Here is a 17105-nt window from a genome sequence, read left to right as displayed (position 1 = left end):
TTTCTGGATAAAATCATTCAGTCAAGTTTATTTTTATAGCACATTTTAGCAACAAGGCAGTTTAAAGTTTCTTACATCATAAAAACATAAAAATAAAAAGTCATAAAAACAACATACAGTCACCAAAAAAACTGCTTTTTTGGGCAATGGGTGGGCAATGCCCCCCAAAACTCCTCAATGGCATTAAGGATAACCATTTATCGTTATAGAGGTAGACTGCTCAATATATCAAATAATACTTATTTTAGGTCATATTGTCCAGCCCTTAAGGGTAGTAGTAGTTACAGGGTCCAACAGACATCGTGAGAATGTCAGAAGAGTAAACAATTTATAACAAGAGAAACACATAAAGATTTGATAAAAATTTTTTTACAGCCATAAACAATTATAAAATAATGATTAAAAACATTTTGTTTCTCACAGTGGGTAAATGTTGGATCATCGTTCGGGGAACCTCCATTCCTGAACTCCTGATTCAACGTTGATTGAACGTCGTCTGAGCATTCGCTTGCTAGCTGGGTTACGGGGGAAGCTGGAGCACCCAGAGTGAACCCGCGCATGCACAGGAGACAAAATGCATATCTAAGGCAGAAAGACCCCACCGTGCAGCCAACCATCCATCCATTTGGGGCAATTTAGAGTAATCAATTGAACAAACATTTGAGATTCCGGATCTTGCGGGGGAAGCCCGTCTCCAGGAGGAACCCATACTTGCACATGGAGCAAAACGTTTGTGTAATGAAGAAATGCTCCACTGTGCGCCCCTACTTTTAACCGTCCATCCATCCGTCCATCCATCCATCCATGTAGGGGGAATTTGGAGTAATCATTTGAACCGAATTTGTGATTTAAGGAATATTCAGACAACGTCCCTTTTAATGACCCAATTTCTTTGAATGTTTTAACTGGTCCCATAGAGTTGCATTCCTAATTTAGTTTCACTGTTTTAGTGAAATGACAATAAAGCTTTAAATTAAATTGAACGTTGTCCAGAATGTTCAGCGAATGTTTGCAGACGTTTGCCAAACGTCAAAATGAAGCACCATTCAGAGGATTATGATTGCGTGCTTCATTCCAGATCTTCCAAAACCAGATCAGACATCCACATTTGTCAGGTATTTATTTGACTGTTGGCGTTCAGGTTGCTCCGAATTCTGATTTTTTGAAACAGGATTGTAAGGATGCACCTGTATAAAAGCTGGATGGCACTGGGCCGTCTCTACAGTTTGGTCAGAATACACTTTGTAGGACATCTTGGAGACTACGCTTTTTACGGATGTTTGTGTAAAACACTCCACAGGTGTCATAGATGACTGTCGAAATTCTGTGTATGTTTTCCGTGTTAACTCTGGGGTTTCGTCTTCACTGACTGCCAGTTCAGTTGCACCCTGGTTTTCTGGTTCGACTGATTCATCTTCTTCCGAAACAAGATCACAGTGTGTGAAGTCTGTGTGAATAACCAAATTCTCTACGTTGACAGAGTGTCGATGGGACTCTAAACTCCCTACATCGAAAGACTGTCGACGGGACTCTAAACCCCCTACATCAAAAGACTGTCGACGGGACTCTAAACCCCCTACGTTGAAAGACTGTCGACGGGACTCTAAACCCCCTACATCGAAAGACTGTCGACGGGACTCTAAACCCCCTACATCGACAGACTGTCGACGGGACTCTAAACCCCCTACATCGAAAGACTGTCGACGGGACTCTAAACCCCCTACATTGAAAGACTGTCGACGGGACTCTAAACCCCCTACATCGAAAGACTGTCGACGGGACTCTAAACCCCCTACATCAAAAGAGTGGCGACGGGACTCTAAACTTTCTACATCAAAAGAGTGTCGACGGGACTTTAAACCCCCTACATCAAAAGAGTGGCGACGGGACTCTAAACTTTCTACATCAAAAGAGTGTCGACGGGACTTTAAACCCCCTTTGATAAAGGACTGTTGAAAGTACTCTGAACCCCCCAGGTCTAAAAAGTGTTGATGGTAATCTAAACTCCCTACGTCTGCAGAGCTTCTGGGAGTAGATGGGGGTTCAATTGCACCTTCACCTTCATCCACACTTTCTTCATACTCTATACTTTTTGGAATTGGATGAACTTTAATGCGACGACAGAACATTTTACAGACAGCGCTTTTGGTGTCTTTAAAAGCAATTTTCAGAGTGGATTCTGGGAGATTCACTTTTCTGGGATGTGTGAAGACCTTTTTGAAACAACATATGAGCTTGTAATCTACAATTGGGTGGTCCATTCTCATGAGATAGAAAAGTTTATCCCTTACAACATCCTCGTTTCCACTTAGAAGTTGGAAGATGTCTTTGCCGAGTTTTTTTTCCATATGGTAGAAAATGAGAAAATCTAGATCCTTTAGTTCTTCCCACAGTATGACAGAAAGCCTTTTGTAGACTGGTACAGTGTGTTTAAGTTTGTACTGGGTGACAGATCTATAACTAGCCTTACAAATCAGTTTCCAAAGAACTAGATTGACCATTTTATGACGTTCCTCTTCTGTTCCACGCTTGAAGATGTCTATGTCCCCCAACAGGGATCTTCTCCTTTCAGAGGCAATTGTCCTAGTATCGGCCAGGCAGTTTTCATCTGAATACAAGCTCTCCGAGTCAAACAAAGTCGTTTTGAGCTTTTCATATATAAATGAGAGAAATCTCTCCGTTTTTGTAGGATCTGGAGGAATGGGGTTCTCCAGGTGATACTTGAATTCTTTCACAATCCTCGGATACGTGTCTGGGTAGAAAAGTATCGTGAACAAATGCAACTCACTAGCCATGTGGAAAGAATCGCTGGCGATGCTTTGGAAGATCCTTTCGCTTAGCTGGTCTGACATTTCAATCAGAAGGGGCAGCTCTAGTTTCCCAGTTTCTTTCATAATTTGGCGCACTAGCTTAATGTGGGCCACCTCAAAGGTATCTCTGACAAGATGCAGAGTTGCTTCGTCTGCAACCTTCTCAATCACCTTCCAAATAAGGTCACTGACAAATCTCTTCTTTGTATAATCAGGGCTCCAGAGTCGTCTTTTTCTGTAGCGGTTTGCAATTTTTTTGCCAACATTTTCGCAAGCGTTAGCTAATTTCTCAATCCAGGTTAAGTCAGGCATGTCTGCGTCTCTGACAATAATGGATTCTGTGTTGAAAGATTGCAAGCAGTTTGCAGCTAGTCATAAAGTATATTCTACTCTATTCTAGGAGTAGGAGTTGGTGATGTCACAGACTCTGTGACATCACCAATGGCTCTTTGAATTACCTCAAAGATAAATGAAATCCACTTGACATAGAAGCTTTAGTGTCTGCACCATGGCAACTGTTGCTAGGGGTAACGAGCATGCTCTCTGTAGCAAATACTAAGGCAGATATACTAATGGTGCTGTGGATTTAAAAAGGTGAGTTTATTTTACTTCAGAGTTTTTCCAGGTGTGTTATAAGCCTGGCGGGCCTCCAGGCTTTACTTGTGCACCCACCAGGCTAAGTATTGCTTATGCATTTAAGTCTTTTTTAAATGTTTGCATTTTTTAAGACTTTATAGTTGGTGTTCAGGTATTAATCTTCCAATAACTCATAATTATCAAGTGATATTTTCAAATTTTCTGTCAACTTTAAACACTTTTTAACTCAAAAAGACGACGGTCCGCTGGACGAATGACTGCCCTAGCGCCCAACCACCGGGCTTAGCAAGTTTTCTGGGGGAGACCTTGTATTTGATTTTTTTCTAACAATTAACACTACTTTATATACTTTTATTTTGGGATATTACCAAAAACCAAAGTATTAGACTAATATATTATTTGCTAAACGATTAATGTTATTGATCCAAAGTTATGCTAATGGTAGACGTGGTATTGTTATTGTAGTGAAACAGTTTTTCTACCACAAAATTAATGTTTATATTTTGAATGAAGCCCACCCCAAGAATATTTGTGTTATTTTTATAAGCAAAGCTAAACAATCTGTTTGGAACGTGAAATGCAAGAGTAGTCACGACAAGTAGAAAAACTTCACTGAAGACTTAAAGAAAAGCACAAAGTTGGAGGATTCAGCCGATCACTGTCACAGACGAACGAAGAAAGTCAAAAATTTTTATATTTTTGCTTACGGTTTCATTTTGAAAGCAGGACTTTGTGTCTTTTTTCTCAAAACTTGGAACACGTGTACTCAAAACCTCGCCTCGTGCTCACACTTCGCTTCGCTCGGACTCTCTGTTCGCTTACAAAACATGGAACTGCCTTTTTTGGCACAGTCGCCTGGCAACCTGTCAGCCAATAGAATGAAAGTTTTGTACTGGGTGTGTTTGTTTCCTTCTACCTTAGTTGTGAACACACTAAACAGAATGGAGTTAGCCTCCTGCAACAAGGAAGTAGCCACCGCTGCACAAACATATTAATTTGGCACTAATACCACGCCATAGCCAGATTTTAAGATTTGATGTTGTGTTTTTGTGGAGGTTTGGGGGTTCCTCAGAAATATTAACTTTCTTGGTTTTATTCCTTGAAAATCACTTTAAAAAGATGACAGTTATGGCACAAAATCACAGTATAAATTCTTTATTTTTAATACTCATCCTAACAATTGTGTAACAAAAAAGCATCAATATTTACAGAAAAATAGGCGTAAAAATATATAGTAATCATAACGTGTTTCTTCAACATCATCACCTTCCTGAAATAAGTACAGAAGTCTTTTGGCAAAAATTATTTATTTATTTATTTATTTATTTATTTATTTATTTATTTATTTATTTATTTATTGCGTAAGACATTTTTTGGAAAGAAAGAGATGGTGTGGTTTTTTTTTTGTCAAAATTACTTTTGGCAACAAATGACATAAACCATAATTTCAATCTTGTAAGTTAGAACAACATATTAGTGAAATTAATGCCGTTAAAATAGAATTATCTTTGAAGTTCAATTGAGAAATTTTCATATTGTCTCCGAACAGCTTTTCTCCTTCATCGCGGCGTCGCAATGATTTTGTGAGAACGAGGCAGGTTGGCGAAGCTGCTGTACTCCGGAACCAGGTTAATGCTGTCGGGGCCTCCAGGACAGGTGAAGGTGAAGTCCTGCAGGAGACTCACTATGAAGATAAAAAGCTCCATACGAGCCAGAGACTCGCCCACACAGGCTCTTTTCCCTGAGGACACAAAATATAAGCATTAAATGATGTGACAGTGCATTCTAGCTGAATGTTTAATCCAAGAAATCCTAAAGTTTTCCATGCATGATCCCCTCCAAGAGCATTAACCCTGCAAGCCTACTGAAAATTATGCAAAATATGTAAGAAAATGTCATTTATTCACTATTCCATAATTATTTCATTCATTTAGCATAAATGCTACGTCATACCTTCAGATTTTAGGTGACCATGAATTTATTACCAGATAATACAAATTTTCCACCAAAATCAATGATAAGAAATGCGTAATATTTTTATTAATCACATCAAATTTTATTTTTGACCCACATTTCTTTTTTGTTTTTTTTCAGCTGGGCTGTTTCTTTTCAGAAACTTAATAAGCTAAGCAGCTGGATGAATTTGACTGACATTTAAATATGTAAAACAATTATTTTCTTACTTTCATTAAAAAAAAAAAAAAGATTGAATAAAAGTTTTAAAAAAAATAAGAGTAATGAAAAATGTACGATTAAATATTTATGGGATTTGTTGTTTTTTTTTTTTTTGCATTTTTTTTATTTCCCCTCCAACTTTCTGAGGCCTCTACAGCGCCCCCCGCTGGCCTCTTCTATGAAAAATACGTGTTTAATGAACTCGGAGGTGACGGATTTACCTGCAGAAAAAGGAAGGAATGCTGGGTTTTTCTTAAAGTTTCCATTCTGGTCAAGAAAATGCTGCGGGTTGAAGGAATACGGAGCCGCCCATTGCTTCTCGTCTTTAAGAACGGAGTGCAGCAGCGGCACAATCGACGTTCCCTACAAAGACACAACAGCAGAAGCAATATTCAAGAACAGTACAACCATAACGTCGTCACTGTTATGGCGTCAGTAGACTTTCTTGTGTATAGGCGGAAAATAACTTATAAACAAACCACGGTCAAGTGTTGCTGGCTAAATCTTTGATACAAACCTCCTCTAGCCGAGTTTTTATTTAGCGCTAATTTGCTCACTTTAAAAAAGTTTAGCGCTCTTTTCTGAATAAATCCTAATGCGATACTTTATTTGGCTATTTTGTAAATATTACGTTAAATAATGTTCAATATCTGTGCTGAAGTTTTGGTTATTCACTGTTAAGAGTTCTTATTTAGACTTTTGTATTCACGCTCTTATTTTGAAGTCTGTTTACGTAGCAGTTTTCCTCCAGTAACTTTATTGCAGCATGAAATATACATGGACAAAATAAAACATGGACAGTATGGAGCAAGATATAAACAGAATATCTAATGGCATTGTAGAGCATATAAATTATAAAGTCAGAATTGAATTAGTTATTTGTAGTCTTCCAAGGATATATTTTGAATTTAAGTTAGCACTTTAGCATTAGCTTCTGGTAAATACCGTGTTGTTGTAGTTCCTTAACATTACCAGAAGTAATATTTTTGATTAACTAACCTTTTAGTCCCACCACTGTGCAGTTATCTGATCAGGACATTTATTTGAGTAACTGTACTTTTTACTTTTACTTGAGTATTTTTATTATGCAGTATCGCAACTCTCACTTGAGTAAAATTTCTGGATACTCTACTCTTTGTGAGTAATTTCAGTGAACGAAGAACAAGTTTGCTTTAACCAAAAATTCACCAGACAAAGAATCTACAGTTCTATACATTTCATTTTGAAAGAAATTGATTTGATTTTCCCTGATTTTGTTGGTTATTTATATGAATTATTAGAATTTATCTTTAAAATGCCAATATTTCCACATAAATTTAGATTTTGGTCCGTTTATGTAATTTTTAAATATTAAATGGTCGATGTTTTGATCAGTACTTGAATAGTCTTTTTACCATATACTTTTTTACTTTTACTAGAGTAATTTCTTGGACAGCTACTTTTTACTTTTACCTAGTTCCTACTAAATAAGGGTAAAAAATATGGTGAAGTACTCTTACTTGAGTATAATTTTCGGTAGTCTGCCCTCCTCTACCTACTGAAGGCTCTTTACAAACACATTTACTGAGGAAAAACCTTGATGTTTTCAAAACAGTACCTCAGGAATGGTGTAACCCCTGAATGAGATGTCTTCCAGTGCGTAGTGAGGGACACTGAAGGGGACGATGTCCAGAAAACGCTGAATTTCATGGATGACGGCGTCCGAGAACGGCAGGGATTTCCGATCCTCCATGTTGGGGCGTCGCTCCCGACCAATCACAGAGTCAATCTCCTCCTGCATTTTTTCTGGAGAAGACGATGCAAAATGGACGCCTGTTTAACTCTTCTCAATACAACAAACTGTATTTATAAGAGTCTATCTGCAGATCTACAGACCCTGAATGTTCTTGTGTTTGATCAGCACACTGAGAGCGTATCTGATGGTGGAGCTGGTGGTTTCTGTTCCTGCTATGAACAAATTCATCACGGTACCAAACAGGTTGTCATTGTGGAACTCAGTGGAGGGATTGTCTTTTTCCTGAGAGAAAAAAAGGGAGATAAGATAAGATAAGATAAATCTTTATTGTCATTGTCACACGAACAACGAAATTTAGAAATTGCCGTAAGTCAAGTGCATATGCTAAAAAAGAAAACTTGTGTCACACTTTACAGATAAAATAAAACTAATAAATAAGAATAACCTCACACACATCATCTCACACACATCATTCATAGTGATTAAATGGTTATTTGATTGCATTTAGTTTTGTTATTGCTGTAGGATAAAAACTGTGTCTGAATCGGTTGGTTCTTGTTCTGATTGCTCTGTATCGTCTGCCTGAAGGCATCAGTGTAAACAGAGAATATCCAGGGTGAGAAGTGTCCTTTGTGATGAGTTGTGCCTTTTTTAGACAGCGATCACTGTGCAAGTCCTCCAGTGAGGGGAGAGAACAGCCAATGATTTTTTGGGCTGTATTCACAACCCTTTGTAGAGCTTTCCTTTGAGCCGCAGTGCTGTTGTTATACCATACGCAGATACAATAAGTCAGTATGCTCTCTATGGAGCACCTGTAAAGGGACACCAGCAGTTTCTCCTTGATGTTGTTCTTCCTGAGAACCCTCAGGAAGTAAAGTCTTTGCTGGGCCTTTTTTATCAGCTCGAAGGTGTTCACGTTCCATGTGAGGCCCTGCTCAATGTGGACCCCCAGAAAACGAAAGTCAGCTACCCTTTCCACACATTTTCCCCCAATGTGTAGTGGTTTGATGTCCGTTCTTTTCCTCCTGTAATCTATTATGAGTTCTTTTGTCTTTGTGCTGTTGAGGAGCAGATTGTTCTCCCTGCACCACACTGACAGCCGCTCCACCTCATCTCTATAGGCTGACTCATCACCGCCCGAGATGAGCCCCACTACTGTGGTGTCATCAGCAAACTTGATGATGGTGTTGCTGTGGTGGGCAGAGGTGCAGTCATATGTGTACAGACAATAGAGCAGGGGGCTCAACACACAGCCCTGGGGAGAGCCAGTACTAAGGCTAAGGGCAGTGGATGTATGTTGTCCCACCCTGACTCTCTGCTGTCGGTCGGTCAGGAAGCTCGTAATCCACATGCGGGTTGGGTGAGGGAGGCCCAGTTCCCCCAATTTGTACACCAGTCTGTGAGGGAGGATAGTATTGAAAGCAGAGCTGTAGTCCACAAAGAGCATCCGCACATAGTTCCCCTGCCGCTCCAGATGTGACAGAGCAGCATGGAGGGCTGTGGTCACAGCATCCTCTGTGGATCTGTTGGTTCTGTAGGCGAATTGATGGGGGTCAAAGCCAGGAGGGAGAAGTGCTGCGATATGACCCCGGACTAGTTTTTCAAAACACTTCATCACCACAGGGGTTAATGCCACTGGCCGGTAGTCGTTGAGGCAGGAGATGTGAGATTTCTTGGGTATGGGGACTATGGTTGAAGATTTCAGGCAGGATGGGACTGTAGACAGGGCTAGGGGCTGGTTGAAGATCCTGGTGAAGACTCCAGCCAGTTGATCAGCGCAGTCTTTCAGGACACGACCAGGGACGCCATCAGGCCCAGCAGCCTTCCTTGGGTTGACGGCCCGCAGTGTGCGCCTCACCTCGTGCTCCTCTACGACGAGGAGTGTGGTGTCGTGGGTCACTTGATGTAGTGTGGCTGCCTCTGTTGGTTTCACATCGAAGCGGGCAAAGAAGAGGTTCAGCTCAGTCCTGCAACTGCTCTGTCGCATCCTCGGGCCAGGATTTAATGGTTTAATATTAATATTAATATTAATATTAATATTAATATTTATTTCAAAATATTTCATTGTTTCCACCAGAAAACCTGCTCAATCCAGTGGTAGGGGTGCTACACTCCAAAAATACAAATTCTTACCAATAAACTTCGGTATAGTTTCTAGTGAAAATATCTTGGTACACTTGAAATAAGAGAAAACTAATTCATAAGTAACTTTTCAGCAAAACATAGGAGCTTTATTTTAAGTCAGTAAATCCTTATTTTCATGAAAAAGAACTACTTCTACTGGAAAATTTATTTAACTTATAACAAGACATTTTTGCCATGTAATTAGTGAAACAACCTGCCAGTGGAACTAGAACTGGGTTGCTAGGTAACGGGCTTGGCTGGGGTTGCTAGGTAACGGCGCAGCGGAACATTCTACTAGTGGAACTTTTTCATCAATATTAAGGAATCGTTGGCTTAAAACAAACTCCTATATCTTGCTGAAAAGTTACACGCAAGTTAGCTTTGTCTTATTTTAAGTGTACTAAGATACTAGAAACTACACCAAAATTTCTAAGCTTTTGTGTTTTTGCAGTGTAGGGGCAGTCGTCCGACCGTGTTTTTGAGTTAAAAACGTTTGAATTTGGCAGGAAATTTTAAATTATGACTAGGTGACAAAATAAATATAAATCTTTTGCACTTCATTTGTTTCATCCTATTTAAATTTAGGTCAGTAAGATACATTTTTCCATCGTTATCCGTGACACGTCACTTTATTCGCTGCAATTGTTAGCATGTAGGCCTGTAAATCCTGGCAGCTTTTGTTACTGGTCTATTAAAAAAACTAATAATTAAACAAAAGATGTTTAACCTGTCGGGGGTTGTAAGTCAAACCTGGCAGCCCGCCAGGCTTATAATACATTGCAGGAAAGACAATCTGTATGTTAGCTCTTTTGCTGATTTCAATTAATAGGAACAAGTAATCTTGATAATTTGCCCGACCTGATGAGCTCGGATGAGGAAGCAGTCGATGAAATCTCTCGGTGAGCTGGGATCCACCGTCTGTCTGTGCTCCTGGATCTTCATCTCCACAAAATCTCGGATCTCTGTGATCTTGGCGAAGATGGTGTGATGCTGGCCAGGAAGCTGCTCCACGGCCCAGGGAAAGATGTTGTACATCTGTGGAAGGAAAAGCTGCATCTTTGTTTCCCAGAATATAGTAAACTAGCATGGTAGTTTTGAAGATGTGAAAGTTTTACAGAGAAATAAATTATTTTGCATAAATATACAAATCTTAAATCAGTACTTTGTGGAACAACGTTATGCTTCAACTTCCACATCCATTCCTAACATCGATTGATTAATTTTAGCCTGACTGAAGCCGAGCTCCCGCCTCAGAGATCACTCCTCCTATGCACCTCCAGACTAGCGGCAGCAACAATTAGAAAAAAAACTTGGTGGAATATCTGCTTTTTGTAACCTGCACAAAATAATCAACCTGTGTTTTATTTTGGCGGGTCAAACTGACGGCCCGCTTTAAGTTTCGGGTGAGAGGTGAACTCGGATCTCCTCCATTGCTGTTGCTTCTGTCGCTGTGGCTGGCTGCTTGTGTTGAGCCAAATTAACACAGCCGAAGGTTTATATTGGGTGTTTCTGGGAACCACTCGACGGTGAGTCCTTTATTTTACGTCTTTTGTTTTTTTTTATAATAGAAATGCGGCGGTGGCGACACGCCCACACAAAACCTATGCATTGGTGATTCAAAAATGGTTTTATAGATTAAAAGATAATTCTCTTTTTTGTTAATTTTGTGGCCGAATAGAAGACATATACTCAAAGTATTAAATAAGCCCTTTGATTTTTGTAAATTCGTCCTTTTAGAATAGTTTTAGTTACTTTTCATTGATTTTGTTGACGGCCTATAGAACTCTGGAATTGGTTAATTTCTTTGGATTTCCTCAACAAAACAAAAATACAATTGTTTATTGAAACAATACTGAAGTCAATTAAGTTTACCTTTGTTGTCAAGTTGTTTGATACAACTTGGAAGTGCACTTTAATTTGATCTGTAACTTTACTTGGATCTGTAACAGTAATGTGATCTTTAACTTGAAATTCATTTATGGAATATATTTTTTTTTATTGAATGTTTAGCTATTTTGAATAACAGTTTAACCCTGTTTAAATGTGAATGCTAATTTGTTTTATCGGGAAATTATTATTATTATTATCATTATTGTTATTGGATACTTTCCTAAATATATGCAAATATATATGTTTGAATACAATTACTTAAACTTCCTGTCTGATGGTGTTTTATTCACACACACAGGCTCCTCCGCCGAACCTTTCTGACTGCCTATTAGCATATTTGGCCTTATTTAGCTTTACATTTTTATTCCACTGCTCCTAAGAATGGTTGTAAACGGCGTAATGAGAAGATAATATGCTGAAGGTGGGGTGTTGGAAAGAGCAGGAGCTCCTTAAAGAGACAGGGGCCCAATTTCAAGATGTCAAATGGTGAAGTCAAATTTCTTTTAAGTAGTTTTTGATGTATGCAGCATTTTTATAACAACTGAAGGTAACATACTTCAAAAACACAAAATCTTACTAGTATTTTTTTGTCTAGTTTCTAGTGCAAATATCTTGGCACGATTGAAACAAGACAAAACTTCAATTTCAAGCACAATGTTTTAAATAAATAATTCTTTAATATTGTTGAAATAGTTCTAGTTCCATCGGTGGATTATTTCACTTATAACAAGACATTTTTTCCATGTTATAATTGATATAATCTGCCTGTGAAACTAGTTTCTAGTTCAAGTAACTTTGTACACTTGAAAAAAGACAACACTAACTTAGAAGTGCATTTTCAGCAAAATATTGAAGCTTGTTTTTGATTAAAAAGTTCTAGTTCCACTGGTAGAGTATTCCACTGCGCCGTTGCCTAGCAACCCTAGCCAAATCCAACCCGTCTCCTAGCAACCCAGTTCTAGTTCCACTGACAGATTATTCCACTTATAACAAGGAAAAATGTCTTATAAGTGAAATAATCTGCCATTGAAACTAGAACTTTTTCATCGAAACTAAGGAAGTATTTACTAACAATCTCCCAAATCTTGAAAAGTTACCTGTAGGTTAGTTTTGTCTTATTTCAAGCGTACTAAGATATTTTCTCTAGAAGGTAGACCCAAAACAGCTTGGATAGATTTTGTTTTTGTGCGGTGCACTTACCATGCCCATGGGGCTGCTGTCGAACTTGACCAAGCTGGAAATGACGTTGAGAAGCTTCAGAAACTGCTTGTCTTCATATCTGAAGCGCTGGCCGAACACCAGGCAGCAGACTATGTTTGACATGGTGCGGTTCAGAAGGGTTGTGGGGTCAAAAGGTTCGCCTGGAGGCAGAAACGGCAACACAACGGACTTGTTTTACAAAGGTTCTCAAAAAAGGCGCATATGTAAAACGTTTGCTCAGTTTTGAACTGCGTGTTTTATCCTGCAGATTCTGGACTTGTACGTTTGAGGTGTGGCGCAAAAAAAGCTGTTTACACCATCATTCAGTTTCATGTTGCACCAGCCAAAACAGTCAGGATTACAATAAATCACTAAATTATAAAACTGCATTTCATTCAAACTCCTTCATGCCTCTAAATTATGACAAAATTCTCAATCTGATAGATCAAATTATTGTTTTGATGGCAATAGAAAATTAAAATATATGCAAATTTCAGGTGTGGTTTTGGTTCAACTTGTGACTGCAAAAAAAACTGACTTCACATTCATGATTTTACAGAAATATATTCAAACTGCAGATATTTTCAAGACCTCACAATAGCTTACACCCTGTTAATTTTTGCTTGTTTTATTTACTTTGAGATTTTTGCACTGTAAATACTGAGTTTTCACATGTTCACATAAAATGTAAGTATTTTTGGTCTAGTTTCTAGTCAAATATCTTTAAATACAGCAAAACAACTTTTCAGGAAGATGTAGGAGCTCGTTTAAAGTCTATAATTTCTTAATTTAGATGACAGAGTTATTGATCCACTGGCAGATTATTCAGTTTATAACAAGACATTTGTCCCACATTATAAGTGAAATAATCTGCCAGATTTTACGTTTTTATCAATATTAAGGAATTATTAAATAAAATTAAGCTCCTCTATGTTACTGAGAAATGAAGATGTAACTTTCTCCCAAGACATCTCGGACGTTTTCTAGAAAACTTCTGAGATGTTCCAACTCAAAAGGAAGCTTTTGAGTTGGAAAAGTTGAAAATTTGCTAGAAAGATTTCTAAATTAACCTTGATGCACATCTTTTAATTGAAAAACACCTGCCAGTAAGTAATACTTCTTATCAATATGAAGAAATTATTGACTCAAACAAGCTTCTTTATCTTGCTGACAAGTTACTTGAAAGTTAAATTTGTCTTATTTTAATTATTCTAAGATATTTTCACTAGAAACTAGACCAAAAATACATGGCAAGATTGTGTTTTTGCAGTGAAGTAAGAAGATTTAAATGTAAAAATGTGTAAACAAACGTTTTAGCTCTTGTTTCAAAAAGTAGACACCTCACCTTTGAAATTGCGGATGCGCGCCCTCAGGTGTTTGCTCTCCTCCTGGATCCACTCCTCCATCCCTTTCCGTCCCATCCCAAAGTCTCGTAGAGTCGACAGAGTGAAGCGCCGCAGCTGACGCCAGCGGCTACCATTGCTGATCCCAATACCTGCCAAACAGAAGGTGGGCATCCAGGCATATTTTGCAATAATTTTGTAATAATGGCAAATTCCTCTTCTCAAAAACCAACAAACCTCAATTTTGTAAAGAACGCTGAAACTAGAAGATCTTTTAAATATCCAAAATAAAATAAAAACTAAAACAATGAAGAAAATGGACCTTAAAACCAAACACAACCAAAACCATAACTGAAATGGATTATGGAGTCTCTGTAAACAAATTTGCCCTTCAAAACATATTGGTCACCAGAATGCACTGCGAAAACACAATATTTTATCAAGTATTTTTGTGTAGTTTCTAGTGCCGTATCTTCTTACTGCCGAAATAAGTCAAAACACTTACAAGTAACTTTTCAGCAAGAAAGTTTTAGTTCCATAGCCAGATTATTTCACTTATAACAAGACATTTTACCAATATGACGAGTGAAATAATCTGCCAGTGGAACTGGAATTGGGTTGCTAGGTAACGGGCTGGGCTTGGCTGGGGTTGCTAGGTAACGGCGCAGCGGAACATTGCACTGGTGGAACTAGAACTTTTTCATCAACTGTTGACTTAAAACAAACTCCTATATTTTGCTGAAAAGTTACCTAGAAGTTAATTTTGTCTTATTTCAAGTGTACTAAGATATTTTCACTTGAAACGAGACAAAAAAATACTTGGTAAAATATTTTGTTTTTGTGGTGTGGAAATTATGGCGCTCATTCTGAGCCATCATGCAATTAATTGATTAATTGGTTATTGCAACAGGCGGATCAGCGGCGGATGTTGGCGGTTACCGGATCCTCTGGTGACTTTGTGCAACAATGGCAGCGGCGCTCTGCCTGTGAAGTCGTCTGCTTGGTCCACCAAAGCTTCCTTCACCGTGTCGTATCCGACCAGAACAACGACCCGCTGCCAGCCCAGCTTAAAGGTCATCACAGGACCGTAGGTTTTACTGAACTGAATGTAAAAACAGAAGATTATTTAAACAGAAAAACAAAATGTTTGAGAAAGTTCCAGGAAATTCCTTTGTGCAAAGTCAACAGTGAATTTCTTTCAGAAACCAAATCTTACTGAGTGTTTTTGGTCTAATTTCTAGGACAAATATCACTTGAAATTAAACAAAACGTACTTCACAGAAACTTTTCAGAAAGATTTGGAGCTTGTTTTAAGTAAATAATTCCTTAATATTTGCAGATTCTTTAACTTATCAAGATATTTTCTCTTCTTATAAGGCAGTGGTCCCCAAACTACGGCCCGCGGGCCGAATCCGGCCCACCTTCACATTTGGTCCGGCCCTCTGAACAATACCAGAGAGCATTCAGTTTTTTTTTTTATATACCGTATTTTCTGGACTATAAGCCGTTTATATGTGGATTTTTCTTCAACCACCAGGGGGCTCTATAGCAGGAAGTGAATCATTGGAAGTCAAAATTGGAAATAAAAGAAGAAAGCGCCCATTAAAACGGAATTAGGTTTTAATAGGGAATTGAAATTTGAGAATGTTGTTGATCAGTTAAATAGCATTGAGGGGAAAAAGAAGATTTTTCGTTTTTTTAAAATAATACTGGGATCATCATGAGAATTTTAGGTATAGATATTAGGATCCAGTAGATGGCAGTAGTCCAACAATAATCTAAAGAGCTACCGTTGAAATCTAAAGAAGAAGAAGGCGCCCATTTTCATTTAGCACATGCTAGTAGCAGACAGGAAGGATCAACACTTTTACTGTTACCGTTACAGTTCGGAAACGACCGTAATCAGTTCAGTTAAATCTAAACTTGGCAACTTTTTCTTTTTCAACCGTAAGAAATGTGATATTCAATTGACCTGTTATGACTCAGATGTTGGTTGTCCGCCCCCCTCTGCTGCTGCTACATGTTGTGGAAAACCTGGAGCGGCAGAGATATCTGAGGCTTAGATGTTTACTGGTTTAAAAAAAAAAAAAAAAACTTTGGGTTTGTGGCTTATAGTCCGGTGCAGCTCATAGTTTGGAAAATACAGACTATAATCCTTCCTGGATTTTTTCTGTGAAGAACCCAGAGAGGGTTATTTGGTTATTATTTATTATAGTGTTATTATTTATTTCCAGACTTTTGTTCTGTGAAGAACCCAGAGAGGGTTATTTGATTGTGCTTTCTGGAAAACAATACATTTTTACATTTAGGCTCTTATCGTCTCACCTTTTCTGCTACAAACTGACTCCGGCCCCCAGCAGAGAAGGGAAACGTTATGTGGCCCTCACAGGAAAAAGTTTGGGGACCCCCGTAATAAGGGAAATAATCTACAAATAATCTATTTCTTGCTGAAAAGTTACTTGTGAGGTAGTTGAGTCTTCAAGTGAACTAAGATATTTGCACTAGGATGTAGACAAAAATACTTTCTTTTTTTTTTTTAATAAATCACTCCAGTCACTTCCTTGATCCACTCACCTCCAGGACGCTTTTAAAAGGTTCATCCTTGTTTATTTGCAGCAGGTTTCCTATGAGCGGCAGCGGATTGGGCCCCGGGGGCAGACGGTACTTCTGGTTGTTTTTAACAGAGAGGAACCAAAGCAGACCGATCAGCCCTGCCAGCAGCAGGGTTGCATAAAACTCCATGACTCTCTCTGCGGTTAGCAGGCGTCTCTCTGGATCAAACCCGTTGGTTTTGCTGTCGGAGGCGTTGTTCATGTTTAACAGGGAGCGGTGAGGCCCATGTGATCCGGCAGAGTGTACTTTCACCTGATTATCAGTGAAAAGCTGTTCAGCAGTTTGGCCTGGACAAACGCGCTCGAAATGCTCGGTGAACAGAAGTTTTTTTTTTTCCCACAAATTACAAAAATTATTTTCATCATAGAATAATTGACTTACAGCAAACTCCTTTTTCTTGTTAGTTAGTTTTGTCTACTTCCAGTGTACTAAGATATATACAGTAGATACTAGACAAAAATGACTTGGTAAGATTTTGTGTTTTTGCAGTGAAGACATATCTGGGGGCATCCAACAAGGCTCTACACTCGGCCATTTTCTATTTAGTCTCTTCATAAAGGACTTTTATAAAGTCACTTATAATTTTTTTCAGTGTTAAGGGTTGAAGATTATTAATCC

The 17105-nt window shown here is 38.5% G+C and overlaps 1 protein-coding gene and 1 long non-coding RNA gene across 2 annotated transcripts; one reads left to right on the top strand and one right to left on the bottom strand.

Moving 5' to 3' along the window:
* Positions 1-4559: 4559 nt before the first annotated feature.
* On the bottom strand, positions 4560-16616 carry cyp2y3 (cytochrome P450, family 2, subfamily Y, polypeptide 3). Its single transcript, XM_008426525.3, has 9 exons — positions 16449-16616; positions 14814-14976; positions 13877-14026; positions 12532-12692; positions 10300-10476; positions 7458-7599; positions 7180-7367; positions 5804-5945; positions 4560-5148 (listed from the first exon to the last, which is right to left on the bottom strand). The coding sequence occupies exons 1-9, from the start codon at positions 16614-16616 to the stop codon at positions 4967-4969; spliced, it is 1473 nt and encodes a 490-aa protein (XP_008424747.2). The 3' UTR covers positions 4560-4966.
* Positions 13951-15158, top strand: LOC145554455 (uncharacterized). The gene is made up of 2 exons (XR_014090409.1): positions 13951-14040; positions 14785-15158. It is a non-coding gene; the product is annotated as an uncharacterized LOC145554455 (long non-coding RNA).
* Positions 16617-17105: the final 489 nt, after the last annotated feature.

The sequence above is a fragment of the Poecilia reticulata genome, chromosome 13, assembly GCF_904066995.2.
Source record: "Poecilia reticulata chromosome 13, P_reticulata-male-v2, whole genome shotgun sequence".
Taxonomy (NCBI): domain Eukaryota; kingdom Metazoa; phylum Chordata; class Actinopteri; order Cyprinodontiformes; family Poeciliidae; genus Poecilia; species Poecilia reticulata.
The sequence above is the reverse complement of the archived record's forward strand: the minus strand, read 5'-3'. Positions and strand labels throughout refer to the sequence as shown.

What these genes read in the sequence shown, in the direction of transcription:
- cyp2y3 (XM_008426525.3), bottom strand. Translation starts at nt 16,616, where the DNA reads ATGGAGTTTTATGCAACCCTGCTGCTGGCAGGGCTGATCGGTCTGCTT. An exon ending in CAAAGTCACCAGAGGATCCG is followed by an intron (nt 14,027 to 14,813) that starts GTAACCGCCAAC and finishes TCTGTTTGGCAG; the next exon opens with GTATTGGGATCAGCAATGGT. An exon ending in GCGCATCCGCAATTTCAAAG is followed by an intron (nt 12,693 to 13,876) that starts GTGAGGTGTCTA and finishes TTCTGCCTCCAG; the next exon opens with GCGAACCTTTTGACCCCACA.